The sequence below is a fragment of the Vipera ursinii genome, assembly GCF_947247035.1.
Source record: "Vipera ursinii genome assembly, chromosome: 2".
Classification (NCBI taxonomy): Eukaryota; Metazoa; Chordata; class Lepidosauria; order Squamata; family Viperidae; genus Vipera; species Vipera ursinii.
This window is the reverse complement of record NC_139513.1, coordinates 196,698,806-196,726,290: the sequence shown is the minus strand read 5'-3', so window position 1 is coordinate 196,726,290 and position 27,485 is coordinate 196,698,806. Positions and strand designations below refer to the sequence as shown.

The 27,485-nt window shown below is 44.0% G+C and overlaps 1 protein-coding gene across 2 annotated transcripts in view; it reads right to left on the bottom strand.

The window, feature by feature from the left end:
* Nucleotides 1-10,718, bottom strand: part of IGFBPL1 (insulin like growth factor binding protein like 1) — a 49,695-nt gene extending 38,977 nt beyond the window's left edge. For both annotated transcript variants that reach the window (XM_083356902.1, XM_083356903.1), the window contains exon 1: nucleotides 10,183-10,718. In XM_083356902.1, the coding sequence (XP_083213028.1) occupies nucleotides 10,183-10,624 (442 nt within the window). In that variant the 5' untranslated portion in view covers nucleotides 10,625-10,718. The remainder of the gene's footprint in view (nucleotides 1-10,182) is intronic.
* Nucleotides 10,719-27,485: the final 16,767 nt, after the last annotated feature.

Sequence of the window (27,485 nt, the reverse complement as noted above, 5' to 3'; positions counted from 1 at the left end):
ATCGCTTAGCCCAGGGGTGTCAAACTCAATTTCATTGAGGGCCGCATCAGCATTGTGGTTGCCCTCAAGGGACCAGGTGTGTATGGCCAGGGTGGGCGTGGCCTACTGGGTGGGCGTGGCTAGAGTGCTTATGGCCTACTGGGTGGGCGTGGCCAGCTCTACATCGTTCGCATCAAGGGTGCCTATGGGAGCCTGGGCAGGAGTGGGACAGATCTGAGGGTCTCTGGCAGAAGGAGGGTCTCTGGGCCAGGGCCAAGGCAGTGGGGGCCGTTCCCTCACTTTTTCCAGGATGGCTTCGCGGGCCACATGAAACCTCTTTGCGGGCCGGATCCGGCCCCCGGGCCTTGTGTTTGACATGTCTGGCTTAGCCCAATGTGTGAATTTAGTCATGTTGTCTTCCAGCAAGAAGTAGTATATTTTAAACTTAATATAACCTATTAATTGTCCCAGCTCAAAGGCATGTTAAAGAAAAATAACTTCACAGGAATGCGTTTATGGGATATAGCTCTGCAATTCAAGAACTGATTGGCTGCAGTGGCATATGTACAAAGATATTGGATAAGTCCCATCACTTCAAAAGGGTTCTTGTTTCTTTGACTGGCTTCTGATGCGTTTTTTGCTCATTAGGTCATTATTAAATCTGCTTACAGAACCTTCAGTTTTTCAGGCAAATGCAGACAACAAAGCCAGGATAGAGTAGAAAGCATGAGAAGCAGTAATTTCAAAAGCTAGATAATACACCTGGGACCAAAAGCAGTCCCTGTAAGACTAATCCAGACAAAGCTTTGATTCCTTTATTGAAGGGTTGTCAGGCATCCCCCTATCTCTTTTTTAAAAAAAGCATTTTTTTATTGGACTGCTAGAAAGAACTTTCTCCTGCCTTCCCTCACAAAGATGGTCAAAAAGAAAAACAGGCACAACTGCAGTAACAAAAGCCTTACAAACTTTACAAATAATTACAGAGCATTTGCTGGAGAATTTTGATAGATGCTTTCTGATATTTTGGGAAAGTACCACACTGGAGGTAACTACTAGATTGATAGCAAATCCCACCTCCCACTCTGCATTGTCTGCTCCTCCTACCCCGCCCATCTTTTAATCTGTTATTACTTTCATTATTTATTTCATTGTTTCACTGTTTTGTTATTGTCGTTTACACTTCTTTCTGCTTTTACTGTTGTAAGCCAGCCACTCTGACTAGCTCCACAGTGAGATAGGTGGCAAATAAGTTTAACAAATAATAATAATCTTACATCCTGCGACAAAACCTTTAACCCCATCTAACATCAACATCTGCCTATCCCAGGTCCTTGGGAAGGACTTGAGAGATGGACAGAAATGCCAAATCCAGTCTGAACATCTGGCTGACTGAGCGATGAATTATAATAATAATATTTAGAATAAACCACCCAAAAGTCTTCACATTCAGCTAAGACAATCTAATATAACTTTGCATGAAATTCTCCTGGAAAATAGTCTGTTCATTGCCGTTGAACCCAGTCTTCTTATGTCTTCCCCATCCTCTGTAGATACATTTTAGTTAGAAAAAGATTAAGTGGCATCATCTCATTCAGCTTTTCCCTTCTCTCTAGGAATAGTTACGGGAGCACTTTACAACCTAGAGTAGGGGTAGGCAACCTCGGCTCTTTTATGACTCATGGACTTCAACTCCCAGAATTCCTGAGTCAGCTCAGGAATTCTGGGAGTTGAAGTCCATGAGTCATAAAGGAGCCGAGGTTGCCTACCCCTGTCTAGAGCTTAGTAAACTTACACACTCTGTTTCATTAAATCTTTCTGATGCCATCTTGGATTTCAGGGAATGTCTAACCCTGCTTGTAGATGACTATTTTCAGTTATTTGACACATAGGATTTATCCTCATACTTTCTCCTTGGTCAGTATGATGATTCCAAAGAACATACTTGGTTAAGCCAAAAAGGATTGCCTCTGGATTTCAGGCAAAATAGCACAGATATACAATAGTTACTTGCAAAATCATTTCATGCACTGAGTAATTGGTTAGGAGGATTTTGTGCCCAAATGAGATGGGTGTGGTCTGAATGCAGAACAAAGTTCCCCCCCCCCCAGTTGCAGACCAAAATGAGGTTGTTTCCTGGCGAATTCTCTTTTTTTTGTTTGTGTGTGGGGGGAGATACAACTGGGGAAAAACTTATGGGTAAGAGATTTCCTTGGTGACAGATGATGGGGAAATCAATGGGAGGTGGCCTTGCCCTAAGATAGGGCAATAGCTAGGGAAAGGAAATGGAAAGCAACAACAGAATTGGAAGGGACCTTGGAGGTCTTCTAGTCCAACCCCCTACTCAATCAGGAGACCCTATACCATTCCAGACAAATGGCTGTCCAGTCTCTTCTTAAAAGCCTCCAGTGATGAAGCACCCACAACATCTGAAGGCAAGCGGTTCCACTGGTTGATTGTTCCCACCTTTATGAAATTTCTTCTTAGTTCTAGGTTGCTTCTCTCCTTGACTAGTTTCCATCCCTTGCTTCTTGTCCTGCTTTCAGGTGCTTTGGAGAATAGCTCGACTCCCTCTTCTTTGTGGCAGCTGTCAAATGTTGGAATACTGCTCTTTCTTGCTCTTTTCTGCACTCTTTCCAGAGTCTCTACATCTTACTAAGGCTTTACAAAGCCTCCCATGATCTTCATTCTATCCCTCTGTTAATGCAGCCTAGAAGTTGGAATAACTACAGGTAGTCCTCAACTTACAACGGTTCATTTAATGTCCATTCGAAGTTACAAAATCACTGAAAAATGGGACTTATGACCGTTTTTCACACTTGCAACCGTTGCAGGATCCCCATGGTTCCATGATCAAAATTCAGATGCTTGGCAACCATCTCATATTTATGAGGGTTGCAGCGATCCCCTTTTGCGACCTTCTGAAAAGCAAAATCAACGGGGAAGCCAGTTTAACTTAACAACCATGTGACTAACTTAACAACTGGGGCGATTCACTTAACAACTGTGGCAAGAAAGGTCATAAAATGGGGCAAAACTCACTTAAATGTCTCACTTATCAACATAAATGTTGGACTCAATTTGAGGTCGTAAGTCGAGGACTACCTGTAATGATCCAGGTTTCCTTTCAAACCACCATGTGGAATCATTCAGAAAAACTTGACAATTTGGTTTTTTGAGGTTTGAAACAAAACTTATTTCCCTATCCATGTACTTGCTTGCTGAATTCTACGGTGAGCTGTCATTTCATCATTCAGTTTTAGCTTTGCATAGATGCTGACATCTTCCCTTTACAATTTCCGCTTCTCTATTTTTGTACTTTAGACACTGCATATCCTATTACTAGCCATGCTTACCATCAGAATGTAAATATAGTTGGGCTCCTTTAGTAGATATAAATCAGGGGGTCTTCAAACTTGCCCCTTTTATGACTTGTGGACTTTAACTCCCAGAATTCCTCAGCCAGGCACGCTGGCTGAGGAATTCTGGGAGTTGAAGTCCACAAGTCATAAAAGGAACAAGTTTGAAGACCCCGATATTTTATTTTTATTTTTTATTTTTTTTATTTTTATTCCATTTATATCCCGCCCTTCTCCGAAGACTCAGGGTGGCTTACAAGCTTAGCAGTAGCCTTCATTCTATGTATATGCCTGCTTATTAGGGCTTTCACACACACACACACCCAAGCGGCATTATTACAAAGTCAGCTTAATTGCCCCCAACAATCTGGGTCCTCGTTTTACCTACCTGGGAAGGATGGAAGGCTGAGTCAACCTTGAGCCTGGTGGGACTCGAACCTGCACTAATTGCAGGCAGCTGGTGTTACTTAAGGAGGCATTAGCCCACTGCTCCACCAAGGCTCAAATAAATAAATAAATAAATAAATAAATAAATAAATAAATAAATAAATAAATAAATAAACAAACTGAGGCTCATCTTCACTAGACTAGTTCTTAGGATTTCAAGAGAGTCTGGTAATCATGCTGTGCGTTGGTGTCTGTGACATTATAGAAATAGTTATAATGAGAGGAAAAAACCCCATGCGTCATCAAGCAGCTCATAAATCAGTAGGGCACAATTCCACTGCTTGTCTTATTCCTGTAAAGACCTATGCAACATATAACATGTGAAACCTATCTTACATATTATATGTTCATTTCACACCGTGTCAGTTTCTAAGATGAACTGGGCATGAGGAAAAAGCTTGGAAAGTAAGATTTTTGACATTTACATATTCTCAGAATAATAATAAAAAAGCTTTGAAAATACTCATGGGAACAAGAAATCTGAAATACATACATAAAAGAAAGAAAAGCCTATTAAATCCCAAACCTGGATAAATTACCTCAAACTGGGTAAAAATGTTTTCTTTGGGTAATGATATCCAAACCCATCACAACAGGGACATTTAAATTGACACGAAGATTGCCACATGCACTAAAATATATCTTTTAAAAATCTCCCAAATTAAGATTCTAATAATAATAGGAAAATCAAAGAAATTACCAATGGTAATTTTTTGAAATGACAAAAAGATAATATCCAATGATATTGTTTTTATAATACAATAATATCCTGAAGTTATAATATAACCATTCATTCAGCAATGTTAAAAATTACAACGTTCTAAAGAGAAGGACTTAGGATTGGTCACTGAAGTTCAGTAAGACTCTCTGATAAGCAGCTTTGAGTAACGAACACAAAATTTTGGGAAGCACTGCACTAAATTGTTAATTAGAATTGTTTCAAGTTGTCATTCATTCTTCTAAAATGTATCTTTGTAAACTTATTTCTTTTCTTCAATGTTATAGTCTAATCCAGTGGTGGTGAACCTTTTGGAGACCGAGTGCCCAAACTGCAACCAAAACCCACTTATGTATCGTCGGGTGCCGGGTAGGCGTGGCCCATTGGGTGGGCGTGGCCCATTGGGTGGGCGTGGCTGCGGTGGTAACGGCAGACTGGGTGGGACTAAAAGTTCAATCAATTCCAACTTTGTGAGATCTTTTTCTCCCCGTGAGAAGTTGAAATTGATTGATTGAACCTTTTTTTTTTTGCACATGGCAGCGGAAGCCTAAAGTGAAAATATTTTATAAAACCCAGCTGAAGGGCTAGGACTGGGGCGACTGCACACGTACCCACAGAGAGGGTTCTGCGTGTCACCTGTGGCACGCGTACCATAGGTTCGCCACCACGGGTCTAATCTGTCGGGCCAGGCACGCCCGACATTCAGACGGGCCGCGGGGAGACTCACCCGACCGTCAGGCTCCTGCCGAGTGCCCCGTCAGGCCCCGAAGCCTCCCGCCAGCGCCCATCGCCTTCCAGAGGGCCAGGACAGCGTACGGCCCTCCCCAGCCGCCCGAAACCTCCTGCCGGCGCTCGTCGTCTCCCGGGGGACTGGCTCGGCATACGGCCCCTCCCAGCATCCCCGTGACCGCCCGAGGCAACGTACCGGGCCGCAGGGACGTTCGCCGGCATCCTCGTCTCCTCGCCATGCTGCCGGGCTCCGGAAACGGCTGGCCACGCCCACACCACTCTGACGGGCCGGGGAATGGGACAATTGAGAGAACGGCGCAGCGGCGGGCCGCCTGTCAGCTGGGGAGGCCGCGAACCAGCCAGCCGGCTCCCAGAAGCTGCTGCTTACAGGCCGGGATGGAGCTGTGCGATGGGCTGGGCGATGGCTGCCCTGCGCCCGAGCTGCAGGACAAGAATGGGTGCCCGGGTGGGCCAGGGGGTGACGGAGACGACCGGTGGGCCGGGGAGGGGTTTAGAGCGCAGATTGCAGCGGTCTGGGGTGGTGAGGGGACAAAGGAGCCTAGGCAGAGTTCTGGGGGGACGGAGGGAGGTTTAGGCTGGGGGGTAACTTACCGGCTGCATTGGTGGTGGGATGGGAGCCAAAAGGAGGGAATCTTGGGAGGCGGTGTTTAAGTAGGGTGGGGGCGTGGTGGTGTGATTAAGGGTGTGGTGGTGGGAGTCGGCTCTGCCGGATATTTAACAGCGTTGACTGTGCTGTGAAGTCAACGCTGACTTCATTTGTCTTTAAGCAACTGTTTATGCGGAAAATAAACACGGCTAGAAGAACCAGCTCCCGTTCCGGTTTCCATCTTTGGGTGACTCGTCGGACGGGGTCTGATATAATCTATGTCATCTGGCGCTCTTTCCAGGTGTGTAAAGCTACAATATTCTTCAATGAGCAATTGATGAGAGTTGTAATTCTAACAGATCTAGAGTCATCAGGCTATTTTGGGCAATAAAACCATCTCTGTGTTAGTGTGTGTTTGTGGGTGCCTCTCACCAGTGCTTTTTTTGTAAAAGAAAAAGGTGCCGGAACTCACACATGTCATACAACCCGCCTTGCCTATCCTACAAGGTTCCATCCAAAAAAGGTGCCGGAACTCCGTTCTGAGCATTCTATGACAAAAAAAGCCCTGCCTCTCACAAACAAGCCTCCTGATTCTCCAAACTATTAACACCTTATAGATTTTCACAGCCCGCCCCCTCCCCAAATAGATATTGGCTCTCAGCATACTAGAAGGAAGGAAGAAGCCAGTTTGGATAGAATATCTTAAAAATGGCTAAGTTTAAATGAACTCAGAATAGGAACTGTAAATCCCAGAAGGGTTATGTAAATGCCATATGAACAGTGATGCTTTTTGACAGCCATAACACTCCCAAGTTACTAGAAGAAAATTCAACTCCAATCTTCAGGAGTCAAGGAAATCATTTCAAGCATGCTAATGTCACAACTCTCAAGTGCTCATGCTTGGATATACCTAAAAAAAATTGTACAGTATAAGCATAACCGCACATAACTACTTTTACACTGCATTTAAATAGGAAAGTGAGGGTCAAATCACCTTCCACCCCAAAACAGACTCAGGAAACAGATGAAAAGAATTTTTCCCCTCTCCTTCTCTTTTCTTCTTCAGGATTTCACTCCCCACCTGTTTTGTTCCTCACAGGAATACCACTCTTCGCTTAACCTTCCTATTTATTGGATAAATAAGTAAGACTGCTTAGTAGCTCTTTTACCTAAGCTACAATTGGAAGAACATTTCATTCTCCCCCCCTCCTGATTTTATTTTTATATGAATTAGGTAAAGCAAACAAAAAAAAGCAAAAACAAAGGAAAGGGATAAGAATGCATATTACATATATAAAATAAATTTACACTAGAGCAAAGGTTAAAATGAAAATACGTTATAAACAGATGTTAAGTTTGAAAAAAGGCAAAACAAAATTAGCATAAAAACATAGGAAAAAGCATTCTAGTACCCCACCCCAGCCTTCATTACTTAAATATTTTTATATTTTGGACTTCTGTGATTATTGCTAATTTCTGTTTGAATTATTTTGATTTTCCTTCCTTCCTTCCTTCCTTCCTTCCTTCCTTCCTTCCTTCCTTCCTTCCTTCCTTCCTTCCTTCCTGAACTCCCTTTAAAATCAAAGGGGATTCTGAAATTTGCTCATCCATAGAAACGTATAAACAAAACTCATGGAAATGTAACCTGTAACCATAAGTGGCAGTGAAATGAGCAGATTTCAAACTAATCTCAGACTGGTTGAGTCAGCAAGAGGATTAAGGGGTATGAAAAGCACTGCTGGTGATACAAAAAGAGATCTGTCATTTTTTTTCCTGACACAGTAGTCAGAACGTTATAAAGCTGGCTGGCCTTTGGGAGAAAGCAGCTTATAGGAAACACAGGCACTTTTGAAAGAGTCCTTTCTCAACTAAGATTCCCACTTCTCCCAGTCCTGTCTTAAGCAAGCCTGAAAGAAGTTCGGGGAGCAGGGGGTGGGAGGTGGGGTGGGGGTGGAGAAAAGCTTGGCTTTTGTTTATAAAGAAAGTGCTACACATCATGAATACAGTGACTATTCACACGTATCCAGTATGGGCAGCATCGTATTTCTAGCCACACCACAGAGATTTGAAATAAGGACACTTATTTCTAAAATACCGGTAGTAATGTGCTACACTGCACAAATAAAACTAAAAAAGAAAGAAAAGAAATGTAGTGTATGTATGTAGTACTTATATATCTGCATCTATATCTACACACCCACCCACCACACCCACCCACCAAATTAAAAGGAACAATTCTGATTACAAATAGAAACACAAGCAGCTGTTACGCACAGCCTGGTTCCCAAAGGGGGCCATTAAATATTACCCCACTGATTATGTGTGTGTAAATTAGTGCCCCTGGGTTAAGATATAATGAAGTACTTACTAACAGAGAAATGTGTCCCTCTCTCCTTTGCCTGTACTTTTATTACCATCTAAATAGACAGCTGAAAAGATGCATGTAATAATACAATAATAGGCAACAGTAGCCCCATTTAAACCATTATTTATTATGCATGTTGGAATAGCACATGTGTCAGCTCTATAAGATAGACCAGACGAAGAATTCAATGCCATGTAAGTCTGAAACTAATATTATTAGAACAGTATCTTGCAAGTCTAAATGTTCTGCCCACTATCTCACTTTAACCTTCCTGTGAATTAGAGAGGAGATTGCCTGAGATGTTTTCACAAATTAGTTTCCTGGCCTGGGTTCAAATCCCACTTCTCTGACCTTGGTAGCAGTTCTTCCATCTGTCTCCATGCTCACTACACATGATGAGTCTGCCTTCTTCCTTTCCCGCCTTTTTAATTTTGTGACAAACGTGCGGGTTAAGCAGAATCAGTTGGCTGAGGGCCATCTACTGATCTTTAGAGGTGGAAGGGGATGTGGACCTAGATCTTCTTAATCCAAGCCCAACATGCCACATAAAATCCCAGACTGGTTAATTTGTGTGAATGGAACACTCTTTCCGTAATAGCCAATGTGGCTGTGTTTATGGAAAGTTATTCGGAAAAGTTTGCGCCTAGATGTTGTAGCGGCATAAGAAGGTGACTTCTGAGCTAGTGTAAAGTAGTGTCTGGGGAATGTGGCTGAACCTGTTGTGGAAGCATAACCCATGCTTTTTGAACCCAGAACATGGCTTAATTTAACTAAATTATGAGTAGTGTATGAAACCAAGGAGCCCAGGATTTCAAGTGTGCCTACGTTCGGGTTGTTGGGAGTGCCGACAGCCAGATGAGTTTCATGTTCATGGAACATTTAATAGTCCAAATTCTAAATTCCCCAACTTGAACTGATATTTGCTTCCCTAAGCAGACTGGATGCTACCCCTTTGAACAGATCATATATTTAGGCTGGGGAAAGCTACAAGGAACAGAAGGCAATATATGAACTAGATGGAAGTAAGAACAGTTGTCAGGATAGACCAGGGGTAGGCAACCTCGGCTCTTTTATGACTCACGGACTTCAACTCCCAGAATTCCTGAGCCAGCTTGGCTGGCTCAGGAATTCTGGGTGTTGAAGTCTGTGAGTCATAAAAGAGCGGAGGTTGCCTACCCCTGGGATAGACAGTTCCTGAGAAGTACAACGACCTGCATTCAAAATTCCCTTGGTTTCTTTTCCCCATTTAGTTCATTTGTTGTTTTTGTACACTTGTTGCTTTAGCTGAATGAAACGGTGTTAATTATGTCTGTGCTTATCTATACACACACACACACTCAAGAGTTACACTAACAGCTGCAAGCTACTGCAAAGTGCCGAAAGCCTTAATAGGTACAATAATATATAAAGTCTTAAAAAGAGTGCCCAAGATTGTGGTTGTTGCAAAAATCTCTGCACATGTTCAAGCGCGTTTTTGCCTTGATTGCTTGGTCTCTCTCTCTCTCCCCCCCCCCCCGTGTGTGTGTGTGTGTGTGTGTGTGTGTGTGTGTGTGTGAGAGAGAGAGAGAAGGGTTAAATAAAGAACAAGTCATTGTTCCTATTTAGATTGACGTGTATTTCTCTCTGATTAAAACACCAAAAGTTCAAGACTAGATGACTAGATGACCTCCAAGGTCCCTTCCAACTTTATATTATTATTATTATTATTATTATTATTATTATTATTATTATTATTATTATTATTATTATTATTATTTCCTCCAAGGTCCCTTCCAACTTTATTATATTATTATTATTATTATTATTATTATTATTATTATTATTATTATTATTATTATTATTATTATTATTATTATTATTATTATTAAGATTTCGAAAGTTTGGGCCAGTCGGGAACGAGAGAAAGAAAGTCAGGGTGTCAACGCGCCGGCCGCTTCCCGCGGCAGCACTCTCGGCTTCCCCCTCGCGCCGCGCGGCTCACCCAGTTTGCACTCGCCGTCGTGGGCCTTCCGGACGCGCTGGCGGCCGTCGAGGAGCGCGCGCCAGCTGCGCAGGTGCAGAGCGCAGACGCTCCCGTAGGACCGGCCGTCGGAGCCGCAGACGGCGCCGTCCTCCTTGCAGACGCAGCGGCCGGTTCCTTCTTCGGCGTCGGGCGCTGCTCCTCCTGCCTGACGCTGGCTGACGCACACCAGCCCCGGGCCGCAGCGAGCGCCCCGCGTCCCGCCACAGCGTTCCCCCTCCGCGCTGAGGCAACGCTCGCAGCAGCCGCACTCGTCCCGCGCGGTCAGCTCCGGCACGGCGCATTGCACAAGAGCGCAGAGCTCCGGCTTGCACGGAGCGCACGCCGAACCGGTCGCGCCCCTCGACGCTAGAGCCCAGCAGAGAGCCAGCGATAGCCACGGAGCCCAGCCCGCGGCGGTCATGCTGCGAGATCCGAGGGGAAGCAGGCAAGGCGGCTGCGACGGCTGGCGCTGAAGCAACCGTCTGAGGGGACCGCGGCGGAAGAGCGACGAGAAAGCCGCCTAGACGACCACGCCCCTGGGACCCCTCCCCGGGCGCCCGGGCGAACCCACGTGGAGGAGCTGGTCTAGCGCCGAACTTCTTGTGGCGCTAGGCCAAGGGGTAGGCAACCTCGGCTCTTTTATGACTCATGGACTTCAACTCCCAGAATTCCTGAGTCAGCTATGCTGACTCAGGAATTCTGGGAGTTGAAGTCCATGAGTCATAAAAGAGCCGAGGTTGCCTACCCCTGCGCTAGGCGGAACGGAGATCCGGGGCTCTTGGGGGTGAATGGCTTAGACGGGAAACTGAAGAGGGGAGAAGGGGTGCAGCTCGCGGGATGCCGTGGGGCGAAAGAACCCGAGGATTCGAGAGCGTCTGAATCCTCTTCCTTTTCAAACGGGTGCATTGAAGTGGAAGTACGCAGCTAACTTAAGAAGACGGGTCCTTTTTTCCCCCTTTTAATTCCATTTATATCCCACCCTTCTCCGAAGACTCAGGGCGGCTTACAAGCTTAGCAGTAGCCTTCATTCTATGTATATGCTTGCTTATTAGGGCTTTCACACACACACACACACACACCCAAGCGGCATTATTACAAAGTCAGCTTAATTGCCCCCAACAATCTGGGTCCTCATTTTACCTATTTTTATTTTTTTTAATTTTAATTCCATTTATATCCCGCCCTTTTCCGAAGACTCAGGGCGGCTTACAAGCTTAGCAGTAGCCTTCATTCTATGTATATGCCTGCTTATTAGGGCTTTCACACACACACACCCCAAGCAGCATTATTACAAAGTCAGCTTATTGCCCCCAACAATCTGGGTCCTCATTTTACCTACCTCGGAAGGATGGAAGGCTGAGTCAACCTTGAGCCTGGTGGGACGCGAACCTGCACTAATTGCAGGCAGCTGGTGTTACTTAAGGAGGCATTAGCCCACTGCTCCACCAAGGCTCTTTTTTGGGGGGTTTGAAAGAACAGAGAGAGTCCTCGACTTACGACCACAAAATTTATGTTGCTCACCGAGACGTTTACGTGGGTTTGCCTGGTTTTACGACTTTTCCAGCCACAGTCGTTAAGTGAATCATTGGAGTTGTTCAAGTTAGCAACCTGGTTGTTAAATGAATCTGGCTTCCCCATTGACTTTGCTTGTCAGCAGGTCACAAAAGGGGGATCACAAAACCCCGGGATAGCGCAACCATCATAAATAAGAGCCGGTTGCTAAGCACCTGAATTTTAATCGTGGGGAGGCTGCAACAGTTGGAAGTGTGAAAAACAGTCATAAGTCACTTTTTTTTTCAATGCGGTTGCAACTTCAAACAGTCACTAAATCAGACATGTCAAACACAAGGCCCGGGGGCCGGATCCGGCCCGCGAAGTGGTTTCATGTGGCCTGCAAAGCCATCCTGGAAACAGTGAGGGAACGGCCCCCACTGCCTTGGCCCTGGCCCAGAGACCCTCTTTCTGACAGAGACCCTCAGGTCTGTCCCACTCCTGCCCAGGCCCCCATAGGCACCCTCGATGCGAACGATGTAGAGCTGGCCATGCCCACCCAGTAGGCCATATGCACTTTAGCCATGCCCACCCAGTAGGCCATGCCCACCCAGGCCACGCCCACCTGGCCCCCTGAGGGCAACCACAATGCAGATGCGGCCCTCAATGAAATTGAGTTTGACACCCCTGCACTAAATGAACTGTTGTAAGTTGAAAACTACCTGTATGCTGAGCAAAAGGAGCCCTGTGTTTGGCCGGGTTGCCAACTCTGGTTGCCTCGGTTAGAAAAAAAAGAAAAAAGCCCCAGAAATGTTTGTTGCAGCCAACAAATGCTTTCTGCTCATTTGTATATAGGTGTGTTTTCATGTGTCCCGTTGACTGAGAAAAGGTGAATTTTTTTCACCAAAAATTGCAAAGCTGACAAGCTCCGAGTGCAATTTAGAGGGACTGAGTCGCCTGCTCCAGTTTACAAAGTACAGTATTAAGCATCAGACCTGGTTGGTTTGTTAGTTTGTTTCTTTGTGAACTGAGCCTCATGGAAAGAAAAAAAAATGGCCAAGAGTAAAAACAAAAAACAAACCTGACTCAAAGGACAAAAAATAAAATTTGGGATCAGTGTTGCCTAGCGAAGATAACTACCTTGACTTGCAGAAGAAAGTAGAAACAGCATCCGAATAATTAGTTTCAAGTAATTAGCTTAGTTATTGAGCATAACCTGGTCTTGGTTTATTCAGGTCAATTTGGAGTTAGTGTTCAGGATTAAAATATGCTCTCTTTCGTTTTAACTATGTGCCAAATTCTCATGTGAACCATCAGACGGTTTTTGCCTTAGTGCTAAAAGGTGAGAACTTCACCCTTCTGTGCTACTCAGGTCATTCATTCCCTCCGTGTTTGCGTTTAATCCCTGCTCTGTGCAATGGATTGCTTACAAAGAAAGCTTCCAGAGCTGCATTGTGATGAGCATAATGGCTAGCAGATTCCCACACTGGTTAATGCTGGGCTGGGTTCAAAGTTTTCAGCCTAATGCTTTTAATATGGAGGAGGCTGTTACATTCAGCCATTACTTTCTGCCCGATTTTCCTTTAGTTATGTTGTGGGCAGTTGATCAAGGGCTTTGACCACTATTGAAATGACAGCGTAAAATCAATCTAAAGCAGCAATATTGACTTCAGGAACAGAAGGACCTACTGTTTGCCAGTTTTGAAGCCAATGGTTGTATTTCTCTAAAGGGGAACAGGAAATATAAAGCCATTAGGTTCAAAATCTAAAATGATCCAACTGTATTGCCTAGTGACAAGATCAGGAATTAGAGCCAGATCAGATGAGGTTTTTTATGACAAATCTGGTAAGAAAAAAAAGCCAGACGTTATTACCAGAAGTGCTGTAGAGAATTGAGGAACAGCCTTAATGGGCTAACTTAAAAAGAGACCTATACACATGGCATAAAATGCAATATTTATACACTGATCTATTATTTATTTTTATTTATTTATTTAATTAGATTTCTATACCGCCCTATTCCCGAAGGACTCAGTTAGTTCGAAAGCACATAAAAATGCGAGTAGAAAAATAGGGACCACTACGTTGGGAAGGTAACAGCGTTCCGTGCGCCTTTGGCGTCTAGTCATGCTGGCCACATGACCACGGAGATGTCCTCGGACAAGCGCTGGCTTTTCGGCTTTGAAACTGAGATGAGCACCAGCCCCTAGAGTCAGAAACGACTAGCACGCATGTGCAGGGGAACCTTTACCTTTTTATTATGAGAATAGATCATAATTTTTTAAATTTGGACCTGGGCAAGGCCCTGAGGGAAAAAAAATGAAATGTATAGCCCTTTAGTGTTTTCAAAAATTAGCTGCAGGGGAAAAAAATAAAATAAAAATGACTTAAATAATGAGTCCCCAACCCCTGGGCTGCGGCCTGTTTCAAACAGGGCCACGTGCACAATGGCGCACCAAGTTGGGGACCCCTGTCTCAAGCCACCTACCAATCTTAAATAATCTACTAGAATAAGAGGGGAAGGGAACGTTTCTCCCAGTCTCCCCTTGCATTCTGACAAACCATCAATTTTTACTCCAGACAGGAAAGGAAGGAAGAACTCTAGGAAGTCCTTGACCTATGACCACAATTGAGCTCAACATTTCCATTGCTAAACAAGACAGTTATTATGTGAGGTTTGCCCTATTTGACTACCTTTCTTGCCACAGTTGTTAAGTGAATCACTGCAGTTGATAAATTAGTAACACGGTTGTTAGGTGAATCTGGCTTTCCCAATGAGTTGTTTGTCAGAAGGTTGTAAAAGGTGATCACATGACCCCATGGCACTGCGACCGTCTTAAGTATGAGTCAATTGCCAAGCATCTGAATTTTGATCCCGTCACCATGGAGGTGCTGCAATGATTCTAAGTGGGAAAAATGGTCCTAAGTTACCTTTTTCAGTGCAATAGTGACTTTAAACAGTCACCAAACAAATGGCTGTAATAGTTGATGGCTATCTGTATAAGCAGGGACGCGGTGGCTCAGTGGGTTAGGACACTCAGCTTGTCGATCAGAAGGTCGGCAGTTTGGCGGGTCGAATCCCGAGTGCCGCGTAGCAGAGTGAGCGCCTGTTACTTGTCCCAGCTTCTGCCAACCTAGCAGTTCGAAAGCATGTAAAAATGCAAGTAGAAAAATAGGGACCACTACGGTGGGAAGGTAACAGCGTTCCGTGCCCCTTTGGCGTCTAGTCATGCCGGCCACATGACCACGGAGACGTCCTCGGACAAGCGCTGGCTCTTCGGCTTTGAAACAGAGATGAGCACCGACCCCTAGAGTCGGAAACGACTAGCACGCATGTGCGAGGGAACCTTTATCTTTACCTTTACCTTTACCTTTATCTGTATAAGCAGATCAGCTAAGCAGGGCAAGTTGGCAGGGAACCTATCTTCACCTTCCCTTAGGTGAAGTACTGTAACTCGCTGTAGGAGAAGTTGGAAGAAAGGAGGTTGAAGCATAATCCCAAACTTCCTTGGCAGATTGGGCTTTTTGATAAGAGAAGTGGAGTGGCACCAGGAGAGAATTTGGAAAGGGCAAGCCTCAAGAATTGTGGGCATGCCTGGCATTCTTTCAGCGTACTGTTCCTCTGCTCCCCCATATCCCCAAACCCCTATTTGATAAAGCATCTTTACCTTTTGAATAAATGCAATCATTACTGATTAGCAACTATTAGTGAAGATTGGGGTTGCCTATCTTTTTATTAAATGGACTCCAGAAGAGGGTAGAGGACAGGAAGGCCTGGAGGAGCATTGTCCATGGGGTCGCCGATGGGTCGGACACGACTTCTTCTTCGCAGCTAACAACAACAAACAACATCTTTTTATTGTCCTTGTTGCTATCCCCTTAATGGCAGCTTGGCACAGGAAAGCACTAAACAGATTAAGTCTTCTTATCTTCTTTATTTTGTTTAGTGAAGCTTTATTGGGGTCAACTTGCTGCTAAAAAGAGAAGGGCAGAGCTAACTGCAACCTTGGGATTTATTTTTTTTAACAATTACAACTTACTTGACTAGGGAAAGAAAAAAGAAGAAAATGTAAGCAGGATGTAAACAGCTACCTTAGTGTGTTTAAAAAAAACGATCTGCAATCTGATGCTTCCCAGATGATGCTTTCTATCATCTCAAAACTTAATGGTCAGCAACAGCACCTTATACTGGAGGTATTCAACCCTGATTTCCATCAACTGAAGACAAAAATCTTCGTGCTGTCCAGAATAACGGAGGCGTGCCATCAGTGCTCTTTTGAAACTGCAATGTTTAAAGAGAATGCCATTTGCGCTGAATTATACACTGATGCCCAGCTTTGCTACTTAATGGCAAGAAGCATGCATAGCCTCTCTCGGTCAATAATGATGATGGTTTTTCCTTCCAATTAACATAGAAGTAGCACCTCTGATTTTTCCTGTTCTCACTTGCCATCAATCACCTAACTACCGCTCCATAATGTCCCTTGGAATCTGTATTGTTAAGATGACCATTACGTCTTCAGTTAACTTTTCACTGTGTTTACTGAGACTACAGCCTAGGCACGTTATCAGGGACTGAGCTCCAGTAAAGTATAATGGGGTCCCATTTGACTAAAACTTTCAATGTTTTTGCTGAATGTTTTTTTAACTGTTGGAAGAAATGGGATACAACACAGCTCTACAAAACAAATACAAAATGCATCAGAAATAAATTCAGGAGAAGTGAGACGAAAACACTACGGAACATGGGCAGGGCTTTTCAACCTTTTCACCCATTGTACCACTTTTAGGATATGGCAACATCCGCATACCACCAGTCGCCTAGCAAGGTATCAAAAACTTGATGACCAAAAAAAAAGAGGAAAAAAGTGATGAAGTACAGGTAGTCCTCGACTTACAACAGTTTGCTTAGTGACTGAAAAAAGTGCCCCCCCCAAGCCACAGCTGAGCAAGACACCTGCCTTCTGGACTCAGAAGGGCCAGGACCAGTGCCAAGTTCCAGCTGGAGCCTGGCGCTGATCCTGGCGCTTCTGCTGAGCCCTGACAGCCCCGAAGAAGCGCTGAGCCTGGTACTTCCGCTGAGCCCTGAGAGCCCTGCAGCTCCAGCCATCTCTCGCTCAGGCTTGTGCAGTGCTGCCAGCAGTTCAGCTCATTCCCCTCCCCCGCTACCACTTTTCTAGGATGGTCACATACTACCTCCCAGGTGCCAATGTACCACAGGTGGTACCTGTACCACTGGTTGAAAAGCCCTGGCATAGGGTTTCCTGCCTAAGCAGGGGTTTGGACTAGAAGACCTCCTAAGTCCCTTCCGACTCTGTTATTCTATTCTATTCTATTCTGTTCTGTTCTGTTCTGTTCTATTCTACTCTACTATTCTACTCTACTCTACTCCTACTCTACTCTACTCTTCTATTCTACTCTACTCCTATCCTATCCTATTCTATTCTATTCTATTCTATTCTATTCTATTCTATTCTATTCTATTCTATTCTATTCTATTCTATTCTATTCTATTCTACTCTACTCTACTCTACTCTACTCTACTCTACTCCTACTCTACTCTACTCTACTCTACTCTACTCTACTCTATTCTATTCTATTATTAGGGTATAGTATCCATTTTGGATACTAGTTCCTTCACTAGGTTTTTCTATTTATAATTTGTTGGGATGCTTACTTACGCCTGAAGGGAAAGTCTAAAAAAAGCCCTGGAAGAAAGCTACAGCAGTTGCTTCCATATTATTGCCAAGAAAACTATATAAATGTGTGGTTTTGCTCACCTCAAAAGAGATTTTACTTTGTATTTATTTTGTGAAAGAGGAGATTAAACTGGAACACCATTTTTGATCCAACGGGTATTTGTGATGAACAGATGTCTTGCAGCCTGGAAGTCACTGACTACAGATAAATCCTTTTTTCCTTACAGTACAATTATTCATTTAGTGACATTCCGTTACAACGGCAGTGAAAAATATCACCCGAACCTATGGCTGTTGCAGCATCCCCATGGTCACATGAGCAAAATTTGGCAAACGGCATGTATTTATGATGCTTGCAGTGTCCCAGGGACATGTGGTCATCATTAATGACCTCTCCAGCCGGCTTCTGACAAGCAAAATCAATGGGGGAAACTGGATTTAGTTAATAACCAAAATTCACTTAATAACTGCAGTGATTCACTTAACTATGGCAAAAAAAAGATCATAAAATCTGGCGTGACTCACTTATCAACCACTTGCTTAGCAATGGAAATTCTGATCGCAATTGCGGTCATAAGTCAAGGACCTGTACAACACAAAAAGAAAGTAGCATTTAATGAATGGGAAGCCCTATTTTGTGCTTACAATTGAGGTAGTTGTTACTGTGCATTTGGAACTCTGTTCTTCACTGACTGCATTAATTGCGCTGAATGCCAGGGCTTAGGGTATTGTGTAGTTCTGAAAAGTATCTTGCCCTCACTTGACCTTGTGACCACATAAGAACAAGAGGTCACAGCAAAATGAATGACCCATACTTTATATTGGCTTGGCTAAGAATTGACTGCCATCTAGTGGGAAATAGTCATATGACATTTAGATCTTTTCCACTTATTTCTGGATTTCTAGATTTGAACTGTATTCTATGTTTTTACAGAGGAAATGTAAATATATTTGTTTATTGTTTTCTTCCATAAGTAGTATCCATTGGCTAAACACATTATATATATGTGTGTGTGTATAGCATTGATTCTTAGTGATCACATTGATTTTCTCCAAGACAAGCTGTCCCCAATCTGGTCCTTCAGGGCTTCCAGGGATGAAATCATTGCTGCTATAAAGTTCATTTATGTTATTTATTTGTTAATTTTTTTTGCTGCCCATCTCGCTGAAGGCGATTCTTATCTTATCCAACTTGCTGCTGATCATCCTCTTTGTTCCTTTCGCTTGTTGCAGCATTATAGACTTCTCAAAAAAGCTTCATCTAATGTTATCCCAAGGGACGCGGTGGCTCAGTGGGTTAGGATGCTGAGCTTGTCGATCAGAAGATCGGCAGTTTAGCGGGTCGAATCCCTAGTGCCGCGTAACAGAGTGAGCGCCTGTTACTCGTCCCAGCTTCTGCCAACCTAGCAGTTTGAAAGCACGTAAAAATGCAAGTAGAAAAATAGGGACCACTACGGTGGGAGGGTAACAGCGTTCCGTGCGCCTTTGGCATCTAGTCATGCCGGCCACATGACCACAGATACGTCTGGCTCTTCGGCTTTGAAATGGAGATGAGCACCGGCCCCTAGAGTCAGAAACGACTAGCACTCATGTGCAGGGGAACCTTTACCTTTACCTTTTAATGTTATCCCAAAGGTGCTTTTTCACGAGGCAACTGGACTTTCTAGTTTTTCTTTGAAGATGTTTCAATTCTCATCCAAGAAGCAAAACATCTTCAAAGAAAAAGAAGAAAGTCCAATTGTCTCATGAAAAAGCGCCTTTGGGATAACTGTGACCTGGATAACTGAGAATCTCCAAAGACACTTCACTTAATTGATAATTTAAGCCAGGCGATTTCTGCCTCAAGTGAGAACTCTGGATGGATTTGCATTTGATTCATTTGTTTGTTTTCATTGCTATCCACTCTGTTCTCAGGACTCTTCTCCAATGCTAAAGTTCAAGAGCCCCAAGTATGCTTCCTACCTGGTTCAACTTTCTCTTCCACAGAGTTTCTCCCCTTCTGCCCTTTAGCATGTACATTAGGTCATCCACCAGTTTCAGGTCCGGTATCATCAGTACACCCAGCTCTTTTAGCCCTGGCCAAGTTATGCAGCTGGAGTCCTCCTAACCCAGTGCTTGGAGGCTGTGCAGTTCTGGATGGAGAGGAATAGAGTCAGACTCAAGCCTGATGAGACCAAGTGGCTGTTAAATCTACTTGGCGCCCCACCCCCTGTGTCTGGAGGTAGTCCATGGTGGACTGTAAGTGAGGTTAAATTTCCCCGTTTAAGCCTTATGTGCAATTTGGAGATCTTCCTGGACTCTCTGCTCCTGCTTGTAGACCAGGTAGAACAGGGGTGTCAAACTCAATTTCATTGAGGGCCGCATCAGCATTGCGGTTGCCCTCAGGGGGGCGGGTGGGTGTGGCCTGGGTGGGCATGGCCTACTGGGTGGGCGTGGCTAGAGTGCGTATGGCCTACTGGGTGGGCGTGGTCAGCTCTACATCGTTCGGATCAAGGGTGCCTATGGGGGCCTGGGCAGGAGTGGGACAGATCTGAGGGTCTCTGGCGGAAGGAGGGTCTCCGGGCCAGGGCCAAGGCAGTAGGGGCCGTTCCCTCACTGTTTCCAGGATGGCTTCACGGGCCACATGAAACCACTTCACGGGCCGGATCTGGCCCCCGGGCCTTGTGTTTGACATGTCTGAGGTAGAAGAAGCTGTAGCTGAGAGGGTACATCTAGTGTGCCTCTTGAGTTCCTTGCTGGACTTGGATCACAATTGGATTACTGTAATGTACCGCACATGAGGTGACCCTTGAAGACTGTCTGGAAAGTGTTGCTGGGCCAGTACATGGAGGTGTGGGCACTGCAATATTGTATGATCCTGCTGCTTTGCCACTTGGTTTTCTGGTGTAGTTGAAAACGAGGGTTGCCACCACTAAAACCATTTATGACACAAAGTGCATTTTTTCTCTAGGGTTTTTTCCCACCGAGTTCAGGTCCTGTCAGTTAAAGAATGTCATCTTGTGGAACTGAGGAGGTACAGCTCCCCTTGCACTTCCTGCCCTCTGGAAGGATCTCCCGCTAAGCTACCGTGTGGCTCCCACTCTATAAAGTCATTCAGGAAACTATTGAAGTTTGTGGACATGGTTTGTGTTATTTTAGTCTGATCTGTTTTATTTTGGCATTTTGCTCTTCTGGTCAGTTATATTTTATATACAGGTAGTTCTCGACTTATAACAGTTCACTTAGTGGCTGTTTAAAGTTACAATTAAAATTGTAATTAAAATTACAATTACCGACAATCTTTGCTGGCATGGCAAGTTTCTAGTTGTTTTGTAACTGTTGGTGAGACCGTTAAAAGTCGTTGGCGCTGTTTGAATTTGTTCTACCAGCAGCAAGATCTGACTGCTGGCCCAGTGATGGATTCTATTGCAAATCAGGGCTGTTTCCAGAGGAGGCAGAGGAGGAGAGGACCTGGAGCTTATGGAGCGAAGGAACTGGATGAGGCTGTCGGCAGGCCCAGAGGAAGAGAGAGAGGCTTTTGGAGGAGTTGGTGGCGGCGGCAGCTGCGTGCTCCAGGGGCGAAAAGAAGCAAGGCCTCTTTAAGGAAAAGGTGGAAGAGTCAGGATCAGAAAAAGGAAAGAAGGCGAGGTTGTCAGAATACAAGCTAACTTGAGGGCTAATCCACATGGAGCCCCATTTCCATCTGTCCTGTTTGCCATCGTTCACTCCCTAGAGACTAAAATGGACAATGTGAAATTTGAGTGGGCCCCAAACAAGGAGTATATATCGGAGGTGGTGACCCTTTGAGAGCTGTATGCAACGAAATTTCATTTTGATGTATGCCGATTGGTGTACATTCAAAGTGACAATAAAGTTATCATCAATGGCACTGAAAAAAGTGACTTCTAGCCATCTTTCACAGTTAGGACCTTGCAGCATTCCCGTGATCATGTGATCAAAATTCAGATGCTTGGCAACTGGTTCATCTTTATGACTGTTGCTGCACCCCGGGGTCACGTGATCCCCTTTTGCGACCTTCTGACAAGCGAAGTCAATGGGGAAGCCAGATTCACTTAACAACCAGGTTACTAACTTATCAGCTGCAGTGATTCACTTAACAACTGTGGCAGGAATGGTCATAAAAAGGGGCAAAACTCACTTAAAATGTCTCACTTAAGAACAGAAATTTTGGGCTCCATTGTGGTTGTAAGCCAAGGACTACATATATATTAAAATAATACAAACCATGCACGGTCACCAACTTCAGGTTTAGGAATTGAGTAGCCTATTAAATAATCAAACAAACAGACCCACACATCCCTGTGAAATGCCAAGCCTGACCGCAGTTTCCTTGTAATTGAGCCACTGATCATCTTTAATCAGTTAGTTCATCAACCTTTTCCATGTGAAACAGATTGGTTGATGTCATAAATCATCCACTTTCACTCTTGATTCCACAAATCAGTACTTCCTGATTCATCAACTTTAGATTTTTTGGCTTAGTGCAGGGGTAGGCAACCTTGACTCTTTTATGACTTGTGGACTTCAACTCCCATTATTCCTGAGCCAGCACTCGTGGACTTCAACTCCCATTATTCCTGAGCTAGCATGACTGGCTCAGGAATTCTGGGAGTTGAAGTCCACGAGTCATAAAAGAGCCAAGGTTGCCTACCCCTGGCCTAGTGGCAGACAGTACTCATGTCAATGCCGTCCTCACCATAATTAACCTACCGTGAACAGTGAACTTTCATAGAAGAAACTCCTTCAATAGTTGAAAATTCAATCACACTGCATTGCTTAAACAAGTTGATACGCCGGCTGGTTTTCATTTCACAAAAATAGCAACATAATTTTTTTTCTCATAGCAACTTCCTACCAATGTAAGTGAAACAGTAGAGACTAAAGAACACATGATACTTGTAGTGCATTGGCACTGCCATCTGTTGGCAACTTAGAAGCTGAAGGCATCATTTTCATACTGTACAACCCTGGTGTATTTGTATGTTTGTGTATATATGACAGCTACACTAATGCTGTATTACTGTAGTTAAGATGCTGGATGAACAGCAGAAAAGCTTAGGTTCATGGAAGCCAGTTACTCTCTCGGTCCTAAAATGGGATTTTTAAAAAAAACAAACAAACCCCACTAGTCCATTAACCTGTGCTGTTCCTGTGTGGTAGATCGTGGTCTATAACCTTCAGTGGAAAGGTATTCATCAGTTTAATGAAGAGAAGGGTGAGGGGTGACATGATAGCAGTGTTCCAATATCTCAGGGGCTGCCACAAAGAAGAGGGAGTCAAGCTATTCTCCAAAGCACCTGAAAGCAGGACAAGAAGCAATGGGTGGAAACTAGTCAAGGAGAGAAGCAACCTAGAACTAAGGAGAAACTTCCTGACAGTTAGAACAATTAACCAGTGGAACAACCTGCCTCCAGAAGCTGTGAGCTCCAACACTGGAAGTTTTTAAGAAGAGACTGGACAGCCATTTGCCTGAAATGGTATAGGGTTTCCTGCCTGAGCAGGGGGTTGGACTAGATGACCTCCAAGGTACCTTCCAAATTCTTCTTCTTCTTCTTCTTCTTCTTCTTCTTCTTCTTCTTCTTCTTCTTCTTCTTCTTCTTCTTCTTCTTCTTCTTCTTCTTCTTCTTCTATTATTATTATTATTATTATTATTATTATTATTATTATTCTCTAATTGATTCACGTTGATAACAGTATTTGCATGTGTGTGAAATAAATAATGCTGCTACAGTATGGGAAGCAAAATAAAATACATTTACAAAGTAAATTTGATACTGACAGCTCAAAATCATCCAAAGAGTTCAGCATACAGGATGACCAAAGACCTCAATATTCATCTCCTCCATTGGTGTACCTCTGGTACCTAGGACAATGAAAACTGCAGGATTCTTGGAACTCATCTAGAATTCTCTTGACACAAAATGAGGGTGAGAGAAGAGGCTTTGAGCAGGCATGGGAATACTGTGGGCACCTCCTTAATTTAAAAACATACTTCCTTTGGCTTGCATGAGTACTTTGTAAACCAGGAAAAAGTGTTGTTTCTTTAAGGAGGTACAGTACTCAAAGGTGCTGCATCATGTACGAATCCTCCTGCCTGCTTCAAAGCACCTTTTGGGCTTTGGGCCTAAAACGTGGAACTTCCTAATGCTGCTTGAATCGGAACTTAATGTAAAAATGAGTGACCGGAATGAAAGAGGTGCACTGAGGTGGTTCAGTCATATAGAACAGGCGTCCCTGACCCTTGGGTTGTGGCCCGCTACCAGGCTGTGCCAGCAGCACGTGTGCGTATGCGGCCCCACTTGCGTGAGCGGCATATTCTAGCACTTACAGCCTCAGTTACACAAGAGGTGTGTGCTGGCGTGCACAGCGCCACTCAAAAAAGTGGTGAGTTGGGGCTGCACGCACCAGCGTGCCTCTTGCGTGAGTGGGGCTGTGCATGCATGTGTGCTCATCAGTTGCTGGCACAGCCCAGTTCCAAATGGGCCGCAGCCCGGTAGTGGGCTGCAGCCCAGGGGTTGGGGACCCCTGATATAGAGACAATGAAGGAGGGCTGAATTGCAAAACAAGTATAGGAAGAAGAAGGTTGAGAAAAAAGAGAGGGACTGAAAAGCTGTGGTTGGATGGAACTTTGCAGTTTGGCAATGTATGAAGAAGAAGTATACAGTTGTGGTGGAAACAATGATAATTTGCAAAGATTGAAAAATAAGAGCAGATATAGCATTTCCCTACTTTTATTATCTACGCCTAATTTGGCTTACAATTCATTATACCTTCTATGTGCTTTGCATAATGCTCCATATGCTGAAAAGGAACAACGTAATTGTTCTGTACCAGCCTGCTACCGGCCCTGCAGAAAAGGCAGGGACAACCCCTTTTACAAGAAGGCAAGAGGCTGGAATTACGCCTGCCAAATTTATTGCTACAAAAACAAACAAGACACGAACCAAGAAACAGGAGCTCTTCAAGCAGTTGCCTTTGGCAAACCAGCCCTCCCACGCATTCCCCCTTAAATACAGTTCAGGGCGTGGCTTCTCTCTGCCTCCTTCCGAGGAGCCCCATTTCCTTCCTCTGTTTACTCCTGATTGACTGCCTCCTGCGTCGGGCGTCCTTGAACAGGGCCAGCTGTGGGTCATCTTCATCCACGCTGTCAGGCTCACACAGCTGGGTCTGCGTCGTGACCAGATGAGAGGGGCCTGCAACAAGCTGTCCAATCCCCTCAGCAAGCTCTTCAACACCCCCCCCTCCTCCTCCTCCTCTGAGTCGTCCGACCCAACTGCCGAACCCACAGGCTGACCCTGAATCACAACAGTAATGATTTTGTATGGATGGATGGATGGATGGACTTTGTTTTCCCTACCAAATACCTAATGGCTGATGGGTCTCCTCCATTCACTAGTCAAAGGCTTTTAACTGCTTTTTATGTCTGTATCTGCATTTCCTCCCTCAGTTTTCCCTCCTGATCTTTCTTTCCCAACTTTCTGTCTATCCCACTCTCTTTTCTTCCACAAATCCCTAGCATTATTCACCACTTCATTCTGAATTTAATAGTGAAGATGGTAATGATTGATGAATAAAGTAATTAACTGGAAGAGAACTGATTAAAGGTTGCTGTAGGATGTGGGTAAGAATTGCAAAATTAATTGTGAACGGCACCTTGATTTGCCCTTGGCTTGGTTTTGGATTAGTGTTCCATTAAATTTTCAAAATGACATTTTAATGCAGAAGTTGCTATTTTTATGTGCATGTGTGTTATAAAAAGGCTTGCTATCAGGCACTGTTTTTTCCAGTGCACTTTTTCACACCTGCTCATTAATTGCAAATTAGTTTTAATTTAAAATGGGAAAAAGATGATCCAGGAGTGGGGTACAAATTAATTGAAAGATTTATTTTATTTGGTGTAAACCAAATGAGAAATTAATTTGTTAGCCTAGCTATCAATGAAGTTAAATAAACCATAATAATTATTTCTAACATGCACATCTTGATATAAAAGCGTGCAAAACCTTAATGCTGTTACCCATTACACCTCGTTGTTTTGTAGTAATTTAAAATTAAAATTATGCATAATGTGTGCTGCATGAAATTTTCAGTCTTTTGGGAATGAATGGGTGGGAAAGGTACTGTATGCTACTTAGTATTCATATATAATGGCATATATCTCTATCTCTATCTCTCTCTCTCTCTCTCTCTATCTCTATCTCTATCTCTATCTCTATCTCTATCTCTATCTCTATCTCTATCTCTATCTCTATCTCTATCTCTATCTCTATCTCTATCTCTATCTCTATCTCTATCTGCTTTCTGTCTTTCTGTCTGTCTGTCTATTTATCATCTATGTATCTATGTATCTATGTATCTATGTACATGTATATGTATGTAGGGACGCGGTGGCTCAGTGGGTTAGGATGCTGAACTTGTCGATTGGAAGGTCGGCAGTTTGGCGGGTCGAATCCCGAGTGCCGCGTAACAGAGTGAGCGCCTGTTACTCGTCCCAGCTTCTGCCAACCTAGCAGTTCGAAAGCACGTAAAAATGCAAGTAGAAAAATAGGTATCACTGCAGTGGGAAGGTAACAGCGTTCCATGCGCCTTTGGCGTCTAGTCATGCCGGCCACATGACCACGGAGACGTCCTCGGACAAGCGCTGGCTCTTCAGCTATGAAACGGAGATGAGCACCGGCCCCTAGAGTCGGAAACGACTAGCACGCATGTGCGGGGGAACCTTTACCTTTTTATATGTATGTATCTATGTATCTATGTATCTATGTATCTATGTATCTATCTATCTATCTATCTATCTATCTATCTATCTATCTATCTATCTATCTATCTATCTATGACTACTGATGACTGCCTGGACAAGTCCCTGCAGTTTTGTTGGCAAGGTTTTTCAGAAGTGTTTTGCCACTTTTCATGCCTATGGCGTGACCCAATTTCTAGCCTGCTGCCTAAACTGGCTGTCACCCAACCATGGCATAACCATGCCTTAAGTGCCATGACCCATGACTTTTCTTTCATCTCAGACCATTACCACAGGTAGCTCATTACCTGTGGTGAGACAGGTGGTGGCTCAAGTCATTGTTAGCCATTGGTGTTAAAATAGCACTTTCCTTCTCACTCCAAAATCAATCATGGGCAGCCTCAAGGTGTATAAAGTCATTAGGTTTTTGCCACCATTATCTTGGGATGGGATTGAGGAGCCAGGGGACTACAGTGACTTGAAACGGATGCAGGTCAATAGAGGTTTACTGGTTCAAGATCAAAGGAGATAAAGCTCCCTTGGATGTGGCATGAGAGTGTAGTATTGTACTATATTGTACTCACCAGAGGATTGCTGTGTCTTTTCCTGTGTATTCACACTGTATCTGTGGGGTGACAGGATACAACTGCATGTCCACACTCTTTTGGTGCCTCATTACCACTTCCTGAATTCAAAACATATATTTGGCTACTGTGTGAATTCAGGAAAAGAATCCAGGCCACTTACGGAGTTGCTGGAGATACAATAAGGATGCGTCTTTAGAACGTTTGCATTGAACCATCTGGAGTCTGTGTTACAACCATATTAATACATTTATAAGAACTGACCCACATTTACCAAATAAAATGCTGGCCACATGATCTGAGGATATAGGTCAATGCAATGAGCAAAGAAGTTTGGGAAGTTTCATATGAAAGGAATTTGGGGCATTTACCTAAAAGCAATTCAACTGTTGTATATGTAAGGCATTCTCATTTTATAATGTACAGGGAATATGAACATTGGAGATGTAGAGATGCATGTTGGGATGGGACAACTTGCCGTGGTCAACTCGCCATGGCCAACTTGCTGTGGCCAACTCACCATGGCCAATTTGATATGGCCAACTGACTGTGGGACAACTTGCCGTGGCCAAATCGCCACAGCCAGCTCACCAGGGATAATTCAACAATTCAATGCAATTATTTAAAATAATTAATTTTTTTAAAAAAAGTTTTTGTCATTCACATTTCATTTTGTCCCTCCTTTGGCATCCTTTCTTTAATGATTCTATTCCACTGTTTCTTCAATATTACTGTAACTCTTGTCCCTCAGTGAATTGTCCTGCAGTGAGT